The sequence below is a fragment of the Leptidea sinapis genome, chromosome 10, assembly GCF_905404315.1.
Source record: "Leptidea sinapis chromosome 10, ilLepSina1.1, whole genome shotgun sequence".
In the NCBI taxonomy this organism is placed as follows: Eukaryota; Metazoa; Arthropoda; class Insecta; order Lepidoptera; family Pieridae; genus Leptidea; species Leptidea sinapis.
Window position 1 is genome coordinate 3,356,702 of NC_066274.1, and position 14,029 is coordinate 3,370,730.

The window sequence follows — 14,029 nt, forward strand, 5'->3', positions numbered from 1 at the left end:
GGGATTTCATTTTATTATTATTGTAATAGTTCGGGTCAAAAGGTTTTGATTACAATAAAACGATTACATTTAAAAGAAACATACCATAAAAAAATTGATCTGGTCGCTATCAAACTTCACAGTGTCAATTGCTAACGGGATAAATTGTAGATTGATTTATATATTTCAGGCAAATGTAGTTAATATTAGTAATTAATATTTGGAAACGATAGCTATAGCCATGAGTTTTGTTTAGTTTATATATGCCCATTCCACAGATATACGAAAGGAATAGTAACATAACTGACAATAATACAATTAAGACTCAAATAGCTTTTAAGCTTTAAGTCATTGTTGCTTTTTTATGGAAGAGGAGGACAAACGAGCGTACAGGTCAAGTGGTGTTAAGTGATTACCGCTACCTACATTCTCTAGCAACACCATAGGAGGAATCACAGGAGCGTTGTCAGTCTTTACGGAAGGTGAACGCGCTTTTCTTGAAGGTACCCATGTCGAATCGTAACGGAAACATCGCACATGGAAGCTTATTCCACAGCTTGGTCATACATAGAAGAAAGTTCCTTGAAAACCACTCTGTAGAGGAACGCCACACATCCAGATGGTGGAGATGATAGTCTAATTTGTGGTTTGTCATGCGAAAGTGGAATTCAGCTATGTTATATAGAATTATTGGTATTTATTACATTCCTTAGTACAAGTATGATTTAGTTGGCTTATCCTATCAAGTTCTTGAATTATACTAAAATAATTTTTTTCATCATCATTTCCTGGTCTCAATAACCTAACGTATACGTTAATAATAGAATTAGTATTTTAAGGGTTATAAACCCTTAAAATACTAATTCTATATCGTGTCTATTCTATAAGTCGGAAGCCTGGATTGATCTTGTAAGTCTTGTCTCTTCTTGTTTTACAATCTTGGCACTGATCACCGATCATCAAAAGACCCGCACACTCGTTCACCCGCCTCTACCGTTAAATATTTCAGCGATCAGAATAAATTCAATTTCAGAATTTTTATAACATAAAGTTCAAGAAACTCGTTAAAATATTTAAAACTTTTCACATAAAATATTCTGAAGCTCAATCACAATAATTATAAACAAATAGTCCTAAAACTTACTTAGGCTATATTGTTGGAAGCAAATGAAGTTACTTAACCTTGTTCCAAACTTTGATCCAATAAAACAAAGTTCTCAACAAACGAATGCATTAAAGTCACCCGCAAACTGATCCCATCGTAATATCGCACTTCCAGACATCGAAAGTTAGTATGCATTGACTTTGAAAAGTTGTCCAAAACTAAGTCGGGTTATGTTTATGAAACTATTCAGCTGCGGGTGTGTGCCTGAGTTCGCTGTTCGCCAGTACACATGCAAGAAGTCGCGCCCAACTCTAGGCATAGTTCGCCAAGTGAACAGCTGCAAACAAAGTACCGAAGGGTCTAGGAACTTGGTGTGTTACCGAACACGTGGCCGACGGTAGGCGCGCGCCAGACGCCGCGATCCAACTCAGCCCAGCGACTCGTCACTACTTTGCAACTTTGACAGTTTAAATTGGGAAGTATGAAGCCGGCCGACGACCGCGCCCGTTTACAATAAGTTAAACTAGGTTTAACAACGATGATAACGAAGCGGCGCCTACACCTCTCCCTCCCGCTTCGCTCGCCGCGTGCAGATAAACTTTTAAAATGACTTTGGAAGCTTTTGAGCTTTTAATCGGTAAAGTTGTACAGACAGACTGTTCGGGTACAGTCGTTGGGCCGCTTGCGCGGGCGACGGCGGCCGCCAAACTTTGTTCAGCGGGACTACTTTCTTCTTGTTTCAAGGTTGAACTCTTAAAACAAACTCCGGTTCGACGGAGTTCGTGAACTCGGGCGCCAACAATTTACAAATTTCTCTCTTTCATAACAACTAACAGCCGCTCGGCGCGCGGAACTTGTCCCGCAGAGATGTTAATCGTATTGTCTGTTGCGCTGGCGACTGAGACAGCTGATCGTGACGTCACTATTTTATTCCTTTCGTATTGATCTTCCCGCTTAATGTTCGCTCGCAGATTATTAATTGCACGCAGTTTGAGAGGCTTTTAAAAAGCGTATCAACAAATTTGTCGAGAATTTATTGATATAGTGCCCTCAGACACCTTTCATTCAATTTGTTTAAGTGACACTGAGAGCTGTGGTCTGACGATGGGCTCGGCGACCGAATGGCGACTTCTTTTTTCAATTCGCGCCTCACCTGTCACGCGGTCTGTCGAATGGCTGCGAGAACATTGATCGGCTTTTAATAAACTGACCACAAGTGTGGAGCACTTAATGTATTTTTTATATTTGTAACAAATGCACCTTTCGTGAACAAATCTGACAGGGTCTTTTTGAACGCTCGATTTATTTATGTAAGTAATCGGTTTAATGGGTTGCCGGACGAGTTACATAAGAGGCTTTAGTCGTGTTCTAAAATGCAGGTATATAATATAGAGTATTGCGCGTAAATTTTACGTAACTAGAAACAAATAGGTTGCGGGTCTGCGAGGCGGTGCGAGGCGGGGTCGTGCGGGGAGCGCGGGGAGCCAGTGGGCGGGTCCTGCGCGCGCAGTCCGCGGGAGCCTGCCGGCCCGCGCTGCCTCCGCATAGTCCGCGAGTCCCGCTGTACCGACCACCCGCGTCGCTCCGTCAACTCTGAAAGCTCTACAAACAAACTTTCCTTCGCCCGCGCCTAGCCCAGTGTTGTGCAGTGTTCAACTCTCAAACATTAGTGCGTGATGAGTATTTGTTCGGTTTGTTAGTTATGTCGGCCCTCGTGCGTCCCGTCTGGTAAGTCACAATTAATTGACATTTTTTGCGTCGTTTTCGCATTTGACGCGCGTTTTGACGTTGTATAGTTTTTTTTTGTTAACGGTTTCCGAAATTTTACGGCGGTTTCTTTCAGCAGTTTTTCGTCGGGAATTACGAAGAAGTGTCGAAGATAAATGTAATAAGAACGTTAACGCACAAATCCCACGCTTGTAAAACCATTTCACGAAATGCTTTCAAATTGCTCAATTCGAGGGAATATAATATTTAATGTATGAAATTCAGATTTACTTAGATATCAATTATTTCCACCATAACCAAATCAACTCTGTTAAGTGAATAGTAATTTAGTGACGACTCCGCTAATCAGCGATTAGGAGGGAATACGTAATTGCGCTGATCTGAATATATTCGCTCCGTATAACTAAGTTATAACTTAGGTTATATTTGTATTAAACTTAAATTTTCTATAAGAGCCATACATAATATTTTTAAACACTTAATAAAGATACTCACATGTATTATAATTATGTTTTAATTTATTTTCGCAAAACGATGTTTACTTTACTTTATTTAATTATTTATTATTATGAAATTTAATCAAATTGTTTAATTATTTTTGTTCATATTATATCACGTATAATTTAATTATATCATATTATTAGATATTTTATTAACAGGTAACTTGAGATTGTTTTAAGATGCTTAGGTTCTCTGAATTTAAGTCAAATTAAGTTTTAAAAACTGATCAATGTTCAATGAATTTGAACAAAAATTTAAAAGCACTGACATTCATCTATAAATTAAACAAAGATACACAATATTTATTTTTAAATTATTATTATACCATTAATGACGAATTAATAAAATAAATACCTTTATTAATAATTTAGAGTAAATTTCCACCAAATAATATTACTTTCATATACATTAAGTAATATTTATAAAGTTAATGCAATAATTAATGTTAGAACATTTTTATCATATTTGGTTAAATGATTGTCTAATGTAACTTACATAAATAATAATAATAAGAGTGGCGTGTTGTGTGAAACCTTATCATAATTAATGATAACATGAAACCTGGTGATTTTGATGATAGCTTTAACTATTATTTTATTACGGAATTACTTTGAAAACCTCAAAGTAATTCATTTTGTAGGATACCATTTTAAAAATAATCCACCATATTATTTTAAGCATCTGTTGAAAATAAATAAATCTTCTGACTTAAGTAATGTAATATAACTGAAAATATTTAAACTTATAATTTAATAATAGATCGATACGTTTTGTAATGTTGTATATATTATCAAGTAAAATAAAATTTCACAAATAAAGCTCATAATAATATATACTATTATAACTAGTAAAAAGCTTATATATTTTTAAATATATTACTAACATTATTGTACATGTTATATTTGAACCACAGCTACGGACACTAACCAATTATTAAATAATTATTACTGCCATTTTAAAAGACCACCGCATTATAATGAAGTACCTACCAATTTATTCAACATAATATTTTATTTATTAACAATGTATTTTTGAAAATGACTCCACTATTACGAAGCAGCTATTATTTTTATAATTATCAAAATTAAAGGTAAATGTTACTTATGAAATCATTAAATACAGACCGAGGCTGACATCTATAGAGCCTACTCAGTCTTTACTTAGGTAACACTTATCTGAGTGTGATAAAACGCGAACTTGACTTTTGCATTGGGCTTTCTTCACTCAAGCTCAACATAAACTCAGCTGTCAAATGATTTTAAAAACGAAATCAAATATTAATAGCCTAAAAGTCATCAACGTTTGCTTTCTTTTATAATTCTAGCAATTTCATTGATAAGAATAGGTACCTACTTACTGTACAGATGCAACATTACAATGCAGTGCTGTTAAGGATTCTAAATTAAACCCAAAATATTGAGCGGCCTTAAGACATAAGATGTACCATAGTGATGTATCACCAGCCCAGTAATTTCTGCTTCAGTTAGAACAAGGCACCGCTAGCCTTCATCGTATGCAAATAAGCCTACTGTTAGATCTTCCTGATAATATAGCGACGCTCGACTCTATGCGTGAACAAAAAAAAAACAATAAATAAAAATGCGCCAAGATATTAAACACTCGTAAGGCAACTCAATTAGCAAATGATATACTTTGTTTCGGCTTATGGAGCATATCATTCGAGTAAGCGTTTAATTCAGGTAGGGATAAGCGATTTCACGTGTGACGCCTCCAGGCTCGATCGCGATAACAGCGTCAAATTGTTTCCACTGAAGCCGGTGAAGCTATCTGATGGCCGACCGAGCCACTTCTAATTGAAGCCTGTTTATATTGTTTTACATTTTGGAAGGCTTGCGTTCGATTATCAGCCTATACCTATGAGTTTTTAAGGCTCAATCTTCCTTCTTCCTGTACAACGAAATATTTCTAATATGATTGTGGAGAATTTTAAAGTATAGTTATAATTACTATTATGTATTACAATTTTCATGAGTAGATTAGTTAATTTAATTATTTTAAATAAAATATGAAACGACATAATATTTATGTTTATAACAATAGTCGGTGATGAGCTTCATTTCTGTTTATGGATATTTAGTAAAATAAAATGTATTTTGATACTTTAGGGCTGAATCATCAGTATTTGCTTTGACTTATATATTATGTCTGTTTTATGAAACGTCATAATAAAAATATAATAAATCTATTTAAAAAAATTAACCTCTATTTCTTCTGATCACACTATAACTTGAGAACGGCTTTACCGATTTCATTGTACTTCGTAGCAGGTTCTTGCATTTAAAGAACTTTACGTTTTTTAAATGTAAAAACTTTATTTTTAAAACTTAACGAATATCTTTATTATAAACTTTTTTAATGTAACTTTAGCACCAGCGTTATTTTAACTGTCTGTTGTTTGGAAGTAAGTGACATGTCGCACATTGTTAGGTTTAGAATAAATTAATTCGCTTTTTTAACGCCATCAATTTAAATATCAATTCTAAAGCTATGCTATAATTTTTTTGTTGTTTATAGCTGTTTTTTAATCAAATAATTTTTATATTGAGGGATTATCAATATGTTTTCAGTGATTACTTTTACTTCCTTGAATTAGGTGGATTCAATTTATAAGAAGATTATAATGATGAGTTCTTTTTTTATAACAAATTTGAGAGAGAAACTTACCCAATATGACATGGGAGTAGAACCTAAACCTTATCTTACTATCGGCAATAACGTACGTAAATTTATGACGGTTTAGAAAAGTGTTAAAAATCACAACTATTACAAAATACCGTATCAGTGAAATATTTTGAGATTGATATTTTATTTTTTAAATTAGATATCGAAAAGGAGTATTAAATACACACAAAAAGTCCCTCATACAAGCTCACGGAGGGTGCAGGCCGTACAATCCCTCTCTACAAGTGTGTCCTACAGATAGGGCTGGCAAAGATTTAATCTTAAAATATTTTTTATTTGACTTTATTATTTCGAAACTATAGTTTGAAAATTAATTTTTTGGTGTGTAAAAGTAGCAAAAAAGCCTTTCATTGCCACTGCCCTGTAGTTACTAGTGACTAAATTTCTTATATTTTAAATAGCTAAAAACTATTTATTTAAATGGCTATAGATTTACGAAAAAATACATACTTTATTTATGTTCAACATGTTTTTCAGTTTATAAAGTTACATGTTTCTAATATACAAAGTCTTATTCACTAAATTCTTACAATCACGTTACAACAATTGTCGTCATAATTCAGTTACTTTCAATCAGCATCACTAAACAACTGACAACTTTCTAGTATTTTCCTTCCATGCTTTTCAGAATGTTGAGGCACTATTTTTAATTTAATAAAAAGCATATGTTTTACGTACAAAATGGCGACCTTACTGAAATTACTTAACTGACATTAATAAAAATTGATTATATATCTATTTATTTTTATTACGGTTAAGCAATTCGACCGTATAGTGAAGAAAATGATCTTATAATTGGATATTTTACTTAGGTCAATTGACCATAACTCATAACATGTAAAATTTGAAAGAAAGGAGTTGATAATTGAACGAAGGTATATCAAGATATGTACGTGACGAACACAGGCGTAGTTTAAATAATAACGGAAATCTACTCACAAACTTGTAAAAAGTATATTTTTCTTAATGGCGTTCATTTAATTGCTCCCGTGTAAATAAATCATAATACATGATTTCATTCAGTGGAATAGTGTTGATCGGTGTTGAAAACAAATTACTTTACGGTAAAGCAGTCGTTGACAGCCCTAGCAGCCCTTATCGCGACGCCAGGGTAAGGGCGCCGAAAGACCGCGAGCGGTGCAGTGCGCTCGATACCCTTACCCCACTTATTTTAACTCTAAACTATTTTCATATTGATTTTCACGATCATATGACTGCTCTGCTTCACCTAGATACCATTGTTTCTATTACAGTGTAATTATTACACGAAAAAAATCATCTTAAAATTGTTCAGGTTTTTCATTTTATTTTTTATGCATACGGAACATCAAAAATGTATATTAAGCAATCAATGAGTTTTTTAGTTAGTAAAGGAACAAAGACAAATTAATACACATGACTATTGCAGATACCTATACATATACACACCATCGTTAAACAATAGGAATCTATTTGAGACACATAGTACCTTTATAACTAAACATTCGTTTGTTGAATACCATAACGTGTTAATTAGGTACAATTTATTAAGTACAGTTTTATCCAGTTCTGTGAATACGGCGTTCATAAAATGTTTTGCACGTGAGTTTCACTTTGTTTTCTATCTAGTGTGTTTAAGGCTATATTTACACCTATGATTTAAGTTCATGATGAATCCCACCTTTAATGATGTCATAACTTTAAATTATGATGTGTCCTTTAAGTTATGTGTGTCGATCAGCATTTTTTGTAGAAGAATTGTCCCTCTGCTCAAACAAAACCCAAGAGTAACTTTACAAGCAGTACTGGTTTTACACGTACTTGGTCTTGTATCATTTTTCTGACTGTTGCATTATATGTTTTGTAGAATTACGTCTTTATATGTATGTATTATCTAACTTGATACTTCTCACAAGATACTGTGACTATTGCTTTTTGCTTTGAGCAGAGTATCTCGTGAAACATAAGTCTATTTCATCGATTAGTTGTTTGGAAATATGGGATGTTGAAACATAGTTTATTTCTAACTAAAATTAAACTAATTTCACTTTAATTATGGACTTTAAAATTCATGACGTGCTTGATATGAATGTTCGAAATTAGGTACAATATAGTATGGGAGTTAAAAAGTTAAGTACTAAAAATCTCGTCTCCACAAAAACAAATTTATAGGTTAGCCATACTTAACCCTTTTTATTAGAGCTTGTTTTGTTTTCGATTTTTTTTATTCTAATTCTTACTTTTTTAGTGCGTTTTTTTCTTATATCACCTCTTTTGTTATTATATAAGATTACAATTCAAGACTGGATCCCGGCCGTCTTAAAGAATTACAAACAACAGCTTGCTATTTATTCATTGAAGTAAATCAACTGATGCATTTCTTGACCTTTAATTTTAATTAAAACAGTCATTATTTATACCGATAGAGAAACTGTGTAATTTCTGTGTAACTCATTCAGTACAACTCCGACAAATTTTTCTGTTTTAATTTTATGAGATAGCAACATTTGTTCATTAAAATAAATAAAAATTATTAAGACTGCATTTGATCTTAAATGTTGATAATGTCTGGTTCAGTTGTTTTATGAACGCAATACAATAGCTTCTTCTTTCTGCTAAAATAAACTTTTATAATAATAATAATCGATGAGCACTCACACTGGTTAACAATTTATTAGAATTTATAAAAATACTTTATTAACAATATTATTCAAAAGTTAACAATGTTTATAAACTATATTTCAAACACCTACTTAAAAATGTTTACAATAAATTTAAATACTTTATTATGTATTATTGCGAAGAAAATAAGATAGGTTACTAGCGATTTCCGTATTATTTATAAAATGAATTTTAAGTAAAACTAGAATGGCAGAATAGTTTTTATCTTAATAGTTTTACTCAATTAAAATTCAATTTAGATTTTTTCAAAAGGGCGCTTTCCATTGATCTAAAAATTCAAATTAAAATAACTTAATTAGTTAAATCAAATTTGACGAGTAACAAGACTTTATAGCACAAGAAAACGAAAAAATATGAAAGTCTATATTTATTACAATTATTAAATTTTGTTTTAGTTTAATTTTTTTACTTATTTTAAATTGTTATTTGATCGTCACGATTCACGAACCATCATGAGACATACTCGTCGGGTTTTGTATTTTTATTTCTTTGCATCTTTTTATTATCTTCACGCAGACCTGAGGTTTGTTGATTACTTATAACAAGGATTGGTTTTATAAGTACTGGCTATTTATGACCTTCAAGCAATAGGTTAGCAAAGAATAGAACACACACACATTATGTTTCTTGTATAAGACCATTGTTGACGGCTTCTTATACAATATATTATTGTAACTCATTCGTGTCACTACGTTGGTACATCCTCCAACCTCCATATTGACACCTTGTTAAATAAAGTCCGCTTATCAGCCAAGTTCAGTAATTCGCTGTAAACTTAAAGCCGTTGTAACAGGGAAACTCTATTCGGGATTCAAGTAAATTGGAAGCGTCTTTATCTCTGGCCCGGAGTCGATTTAAAATCAGAATCACGCGAGCACACGCCGCCATTATCGCTGGTACCCGACCCGCAGGCCGCGGCAACTCTATGAATCTAATCCAGAGGATTTAGCCGCTGATTTACAGCGAGCCAGCCATGCCAACGAGGGCGCGACTGCTCTAAAGAAAAGTGATAATGTCTTAATCCTACCACACTCGAGTTTCTCCCTCTAATTTTATGGTCGCGCGCCCAGACGGCACCTTGTGATTTATGATTTCAATAATTAAGAATTCTAAGGTGCAATTTGAATTTGAACCGCGGTCTTGGAGCCCGCGGGAGGCCGCGTGTTTGTTATTGCCGAGGGCGGAAAGGGCTTCCGAGACTCTCTTACCTTTCGTTTTCAACGGCATTACGCTAGAGTTTTGGGGAATTATATAAATTACGATTTGTTCTCTCACGTCACGTTACGTATTTTATTGCTTCTTCGCTAGCTAAGGCTCTTACAATATTAGCTCTCGTATCAAGAACAGCGTTTGGTGGCACAAGGAAGGGCTTATATCGCGTCTTAATCTCCAAGCATTACAATTAACGCGGCCCCGAGATAACCCACCACTCGCCACCCGCTGATAAAGGTCTCGGAGCTAGTTTGAACTGGCTAAGCAGCCACCCCCGGAGTTCATCTAATTACTCCACCAACACACACGAACCTACTCACAAGCGTATATTCGCACGTTACAACCCTTTAGGACCATTCTAAAACTGGCCACGTTTCATGTAATCTCGGTTTACATCGGTAAAGCCTTCGGGGTGCGTCACGTACGACAATGTTTACCCGAGCTACACTATCGATATTCAGGCTTCCGGTAAACTTTCCGGCTCCTATTTGAGATGTTTTTATAACGCACATTATTAGAAATTTACAAATCCACATAAAGAGTATCGTATAATTTATTATGTCAAACAGGAACATTTTTGATATTTTACGGAAGTGGTATAAATAATACCTTCATATAAATAGATATTAGGATAAAAAGTTTACCAGCAACTAGTTGATATGAATTAAAAATAAAATGACATAATAACTCTTTCAAATATTTGGTCAACGTCTAAGTCACTACGTCAATACACGATTGCGTCAATAAAACTTGTCTAAAACTTTTGACAAACTTTTTGTGTTGGAAACTTATAATTAAAATTAATTTACGGTTGCGTGCTACCATATAATAAGTAGAAACTATTCTATAAAGTATTCTGTAATTAACTCGGAAATTCGGAAATCGTCTAAATGTTTCTATTGTACCGTCGGTACAACAAACAAGTTGTTCAAACTCCTTGCCAATATTAGAAACACCTTTATTGTGATAATCGTATTATCAATTGGTCTGAAAGCTCTTGAGTGAAATGGTTTTTACGTGGGAACGATTTTTGTGCTATTAACAATTACAAAACAAAGTGATTATAAACGTGAAAACGTCGATTGGGAACGCCGAGAATCATTTCCGCGTAAAAATTTCTGATTGTGGATGGAAAGTCAAGCGCAAGTACAGTTTGATATATAGTTACCATGGGCTCAATCCCCTGAATGTAAAATATAATTTGAAATCTTTGTTGCAGGACGACGTCGATGAATACGTTTTCGGCGTTACCTCAAATAAACAAAAGAAGATTTGAATTTGGAGTTGATGTTGAAGCATTTAGAATAATTGATAGGCAACATAATCTGGGAACTTCTGAAGAGTCGATGGAAGACGAAGCCGTCGTCAAGCGGCGTAGGCGACTACTAGATGATGAACAGCAAGACAATACTGAGGAACGATGTAGAGTATACAGCACTTCATCGCATCATGACTTTTCTCGTTTAAATGTAAATGAAAACTATGCACATAGCCACACAATAATGAAATCTACGTCTAGTACATGGCCAGAACATCCATCGCCAGAAAGTGGAGATGAGAATGACGACAACGAGTTTGAAAATTACTTTAGTGATAAGAGGTCTGATAAAATGTTACCGTCTTCCCCTTCGCAATCATCAGAGAGTACTGATGATTCACAAAAAAGCTTTTCATTAAACAATCAATTAAATGAACAGGAAAGAAATGATAATGAAGAAGAAAATGAAAAAGAAAACAATGGGGCTCAACAAAAACCAGATACCGATGGTTACGATGGCGGACATAGAGATAGTAAAAATTGTAATCATTATGACGCAACGCACTTTGATGATCTTGTCGATTCATCATCAAATGAGCTTGAAATTGATATGTCTGACAGAAATGACGATAGGTACGAAGATGAAAAGGATATAATAACAAAACAGAAAGAAATCATGTCTGTTAATAAGCAGACTTTGTACAATGCTTATAAAGCTGCCACCGCGTCGCTGCCTTATTCTACTCAATCAGCATTCAAACCACCGGCTGAAGTGAAGCACAAAATACACACAAATTCATTCCCGAGTGAACCTTTCGGGGGTTATTCGAATGACCACGAGAAGAGCTCCAAAGTGTCAAAGCAGTACACGATACTGCAGCCGGCGGGGCTCGGTTCCCGGGCAGCTTCCGCCCTGCACGAGGCGCGCGCGGTTCCTTCCACACAACCCACACGCGACTCGCGGTCTCTCAACCCACTGTCTCCGACGGCCGCCAGAGGTACTGCCGCCGTTAACATTACCAAACTTCTTAACGACTTCGCTTTAGTACCGAACCTTGGAGGAACTTTGTTTCAAAGTCACAACAACTCGACTCTGTCCATCCATCAGTTCAATGCTCGCAAGCTTGGTTTACTTTATAAAAATGTTTTTTCTGTAACCTAATATAACATCTCGCATAACTCAAATGGATTTAATTCTCTTGTGACTTTTAACACCTACGTCTGAAGTCCACCTACGCTGTCATGTACAGGGTACATTATACATAAAGATTTTCCCCGTAATTTGAGTTTACGTCATGCAATAAAAACGGGTCAAACTAATGGGCGGGGCGACTCAGTACCGCCCCGCATCTCGTAAAAGAAAAATTGTATGTCGGACCGCGCAGTCGCCCGGCGTTCTTTATTTTTTCTTCGGAGTCGGGACTCGGGAGGGGTGGTCGGTGCAGTAGGCGGCGCCGCGCAGGTACGCCCTGCGCCACGCCTGTCCGTATCGATCGCTCGCCCACGCCCCGCGCGATCATTAACAAAATAATAATTTATTGTCCATCGATTTGTTCGCAGAAGGCAACAAGTGTCCAACTCCAGGTTGCAATGGGCAGGGTCATGTCACCGGTCTTTATTCGCACCACCGAAGGTGAGTTCGATGATTTGATGAATTTCAGTGAGACAAAGTAATGTTCACAAAGACGATTCGAATATTTAATGTTCACGTTCGACTTGACAATATAACTAAGATATTATAAACGTATACTAAATCTATCAATCATTTGTCCATCAGTCTATCTGGATGCCCAAGAAAGGATAAAGTTACACCAGAAAGTAAGTAAAATAGAGTCAATTAACCTCCAATATAAGTGTTTAATTATTTTTGTGCATATTATTTTATAACTGTTGTTTAGTTTCTTATGTGTTATTTGCTTAAAGAATAATGATTTGCCGAATTTGTTGCTCAGAAGATCGTTAAAACTTACATTATTTTGAATAACATAGGGACTTGCAGTTGTATTTACACCTATCAAGTATTCTGTTTCTAAACAAGTTAACTGTCGGTGTAATGAATAAAGAAAATACTTAAGTTTACATTCATACCTTCAAGTAGAATAATATATCAATATTTTTATTTAGTTTATAAAGCAATTTGTATTCTAGCGTAGTCTAAGAACGTAGCGTTTATCTTACATTATATATGTGTGTATGTAATGGTCCTACATCATGTCGTTATCTATTTAGTACTGGCCCTGCACGAGACAATCCTAAAGTGCCCGACTCCAGGCTGCAACGGTCGAGGCCACGTCAGTTCCAATAGAAGCACTCACCGATCTCTCTCCGGTTGTCCGACCGCTGCAGCGCGGAAGGCAGCAGCCAGAACACAGAGAGCCAGACCTATAGGTGAGTACCAACTACCAGACAAAAACAACTTCTGTCAATTATATTTCACATTTCAATCGTTCAGTGTTCACAATCGGCTGATTCTTGTTATAAAAAAGCATTTATTTTCTCAAAATTGGTTCCTTTAGAATTCTTTTTGATGTCACTTCTAACATTACTACCGTTTCGGAAACAAATACAACAGAAGAAGCGGCGCAAGAAACTCTTCCCGCATTCGTTTTGCGCTCTTTTTAATAAAGTGTACAATATTGCATTGCTAAAAAATGATCATAGTCTAGTCCCAGGCTTATATTATAACTATATATGTACATAACTTCATATCCTCTTAGAATTAAACTATATGGTTAAATATCATTGGACAGTTATGTAAGAAGATGTTACTTCATTATGGCATTAAATTTACTAATCCATTAAAATTTTATTTAAAAATGCATCATTTGGTCGTTTTCTTCCACACGCATGCGTACCTAATTACGTATTTAACACCTTACTTA

General features: G+C 35.0%; 1 protein-coding gene across 1 annotated transcript in view; it reads left to right on the forward strand.

The window, feature by feature from the left end:
• The window catches only part of LOC126966510 (myelin transcription factor 1-like), a 366,689-nt gene extending 353,174 nt beyond the window's left edge, over nucleotides 1-13,515 (forward strand). Inside the window, exons 6-8 of the mRNA XM_050810626.1 lie at nucleotides 11,109-12,145; nucleotides 12,708-12,780; nucleotides 13,377-13,515. Coding sequence (XP_050666583.1) covers nucleotides 11,109-12,145; nucleotides 12,708-12,780; nucleotides 13,377-13,452 — 1,186 coding nt within the window. The 3' untranslated portion in view covers nucleotides 13,453-13,515. The remainder of the gene's footprint in view (nucleotides 1-11,108; nucleotides 12,146-12,707; nucleotides 12,781-13,376) is intronic.
• The last annotated feature ends 514 nt before the right edge of the window (nucleotides 13,516-14,029 follow it).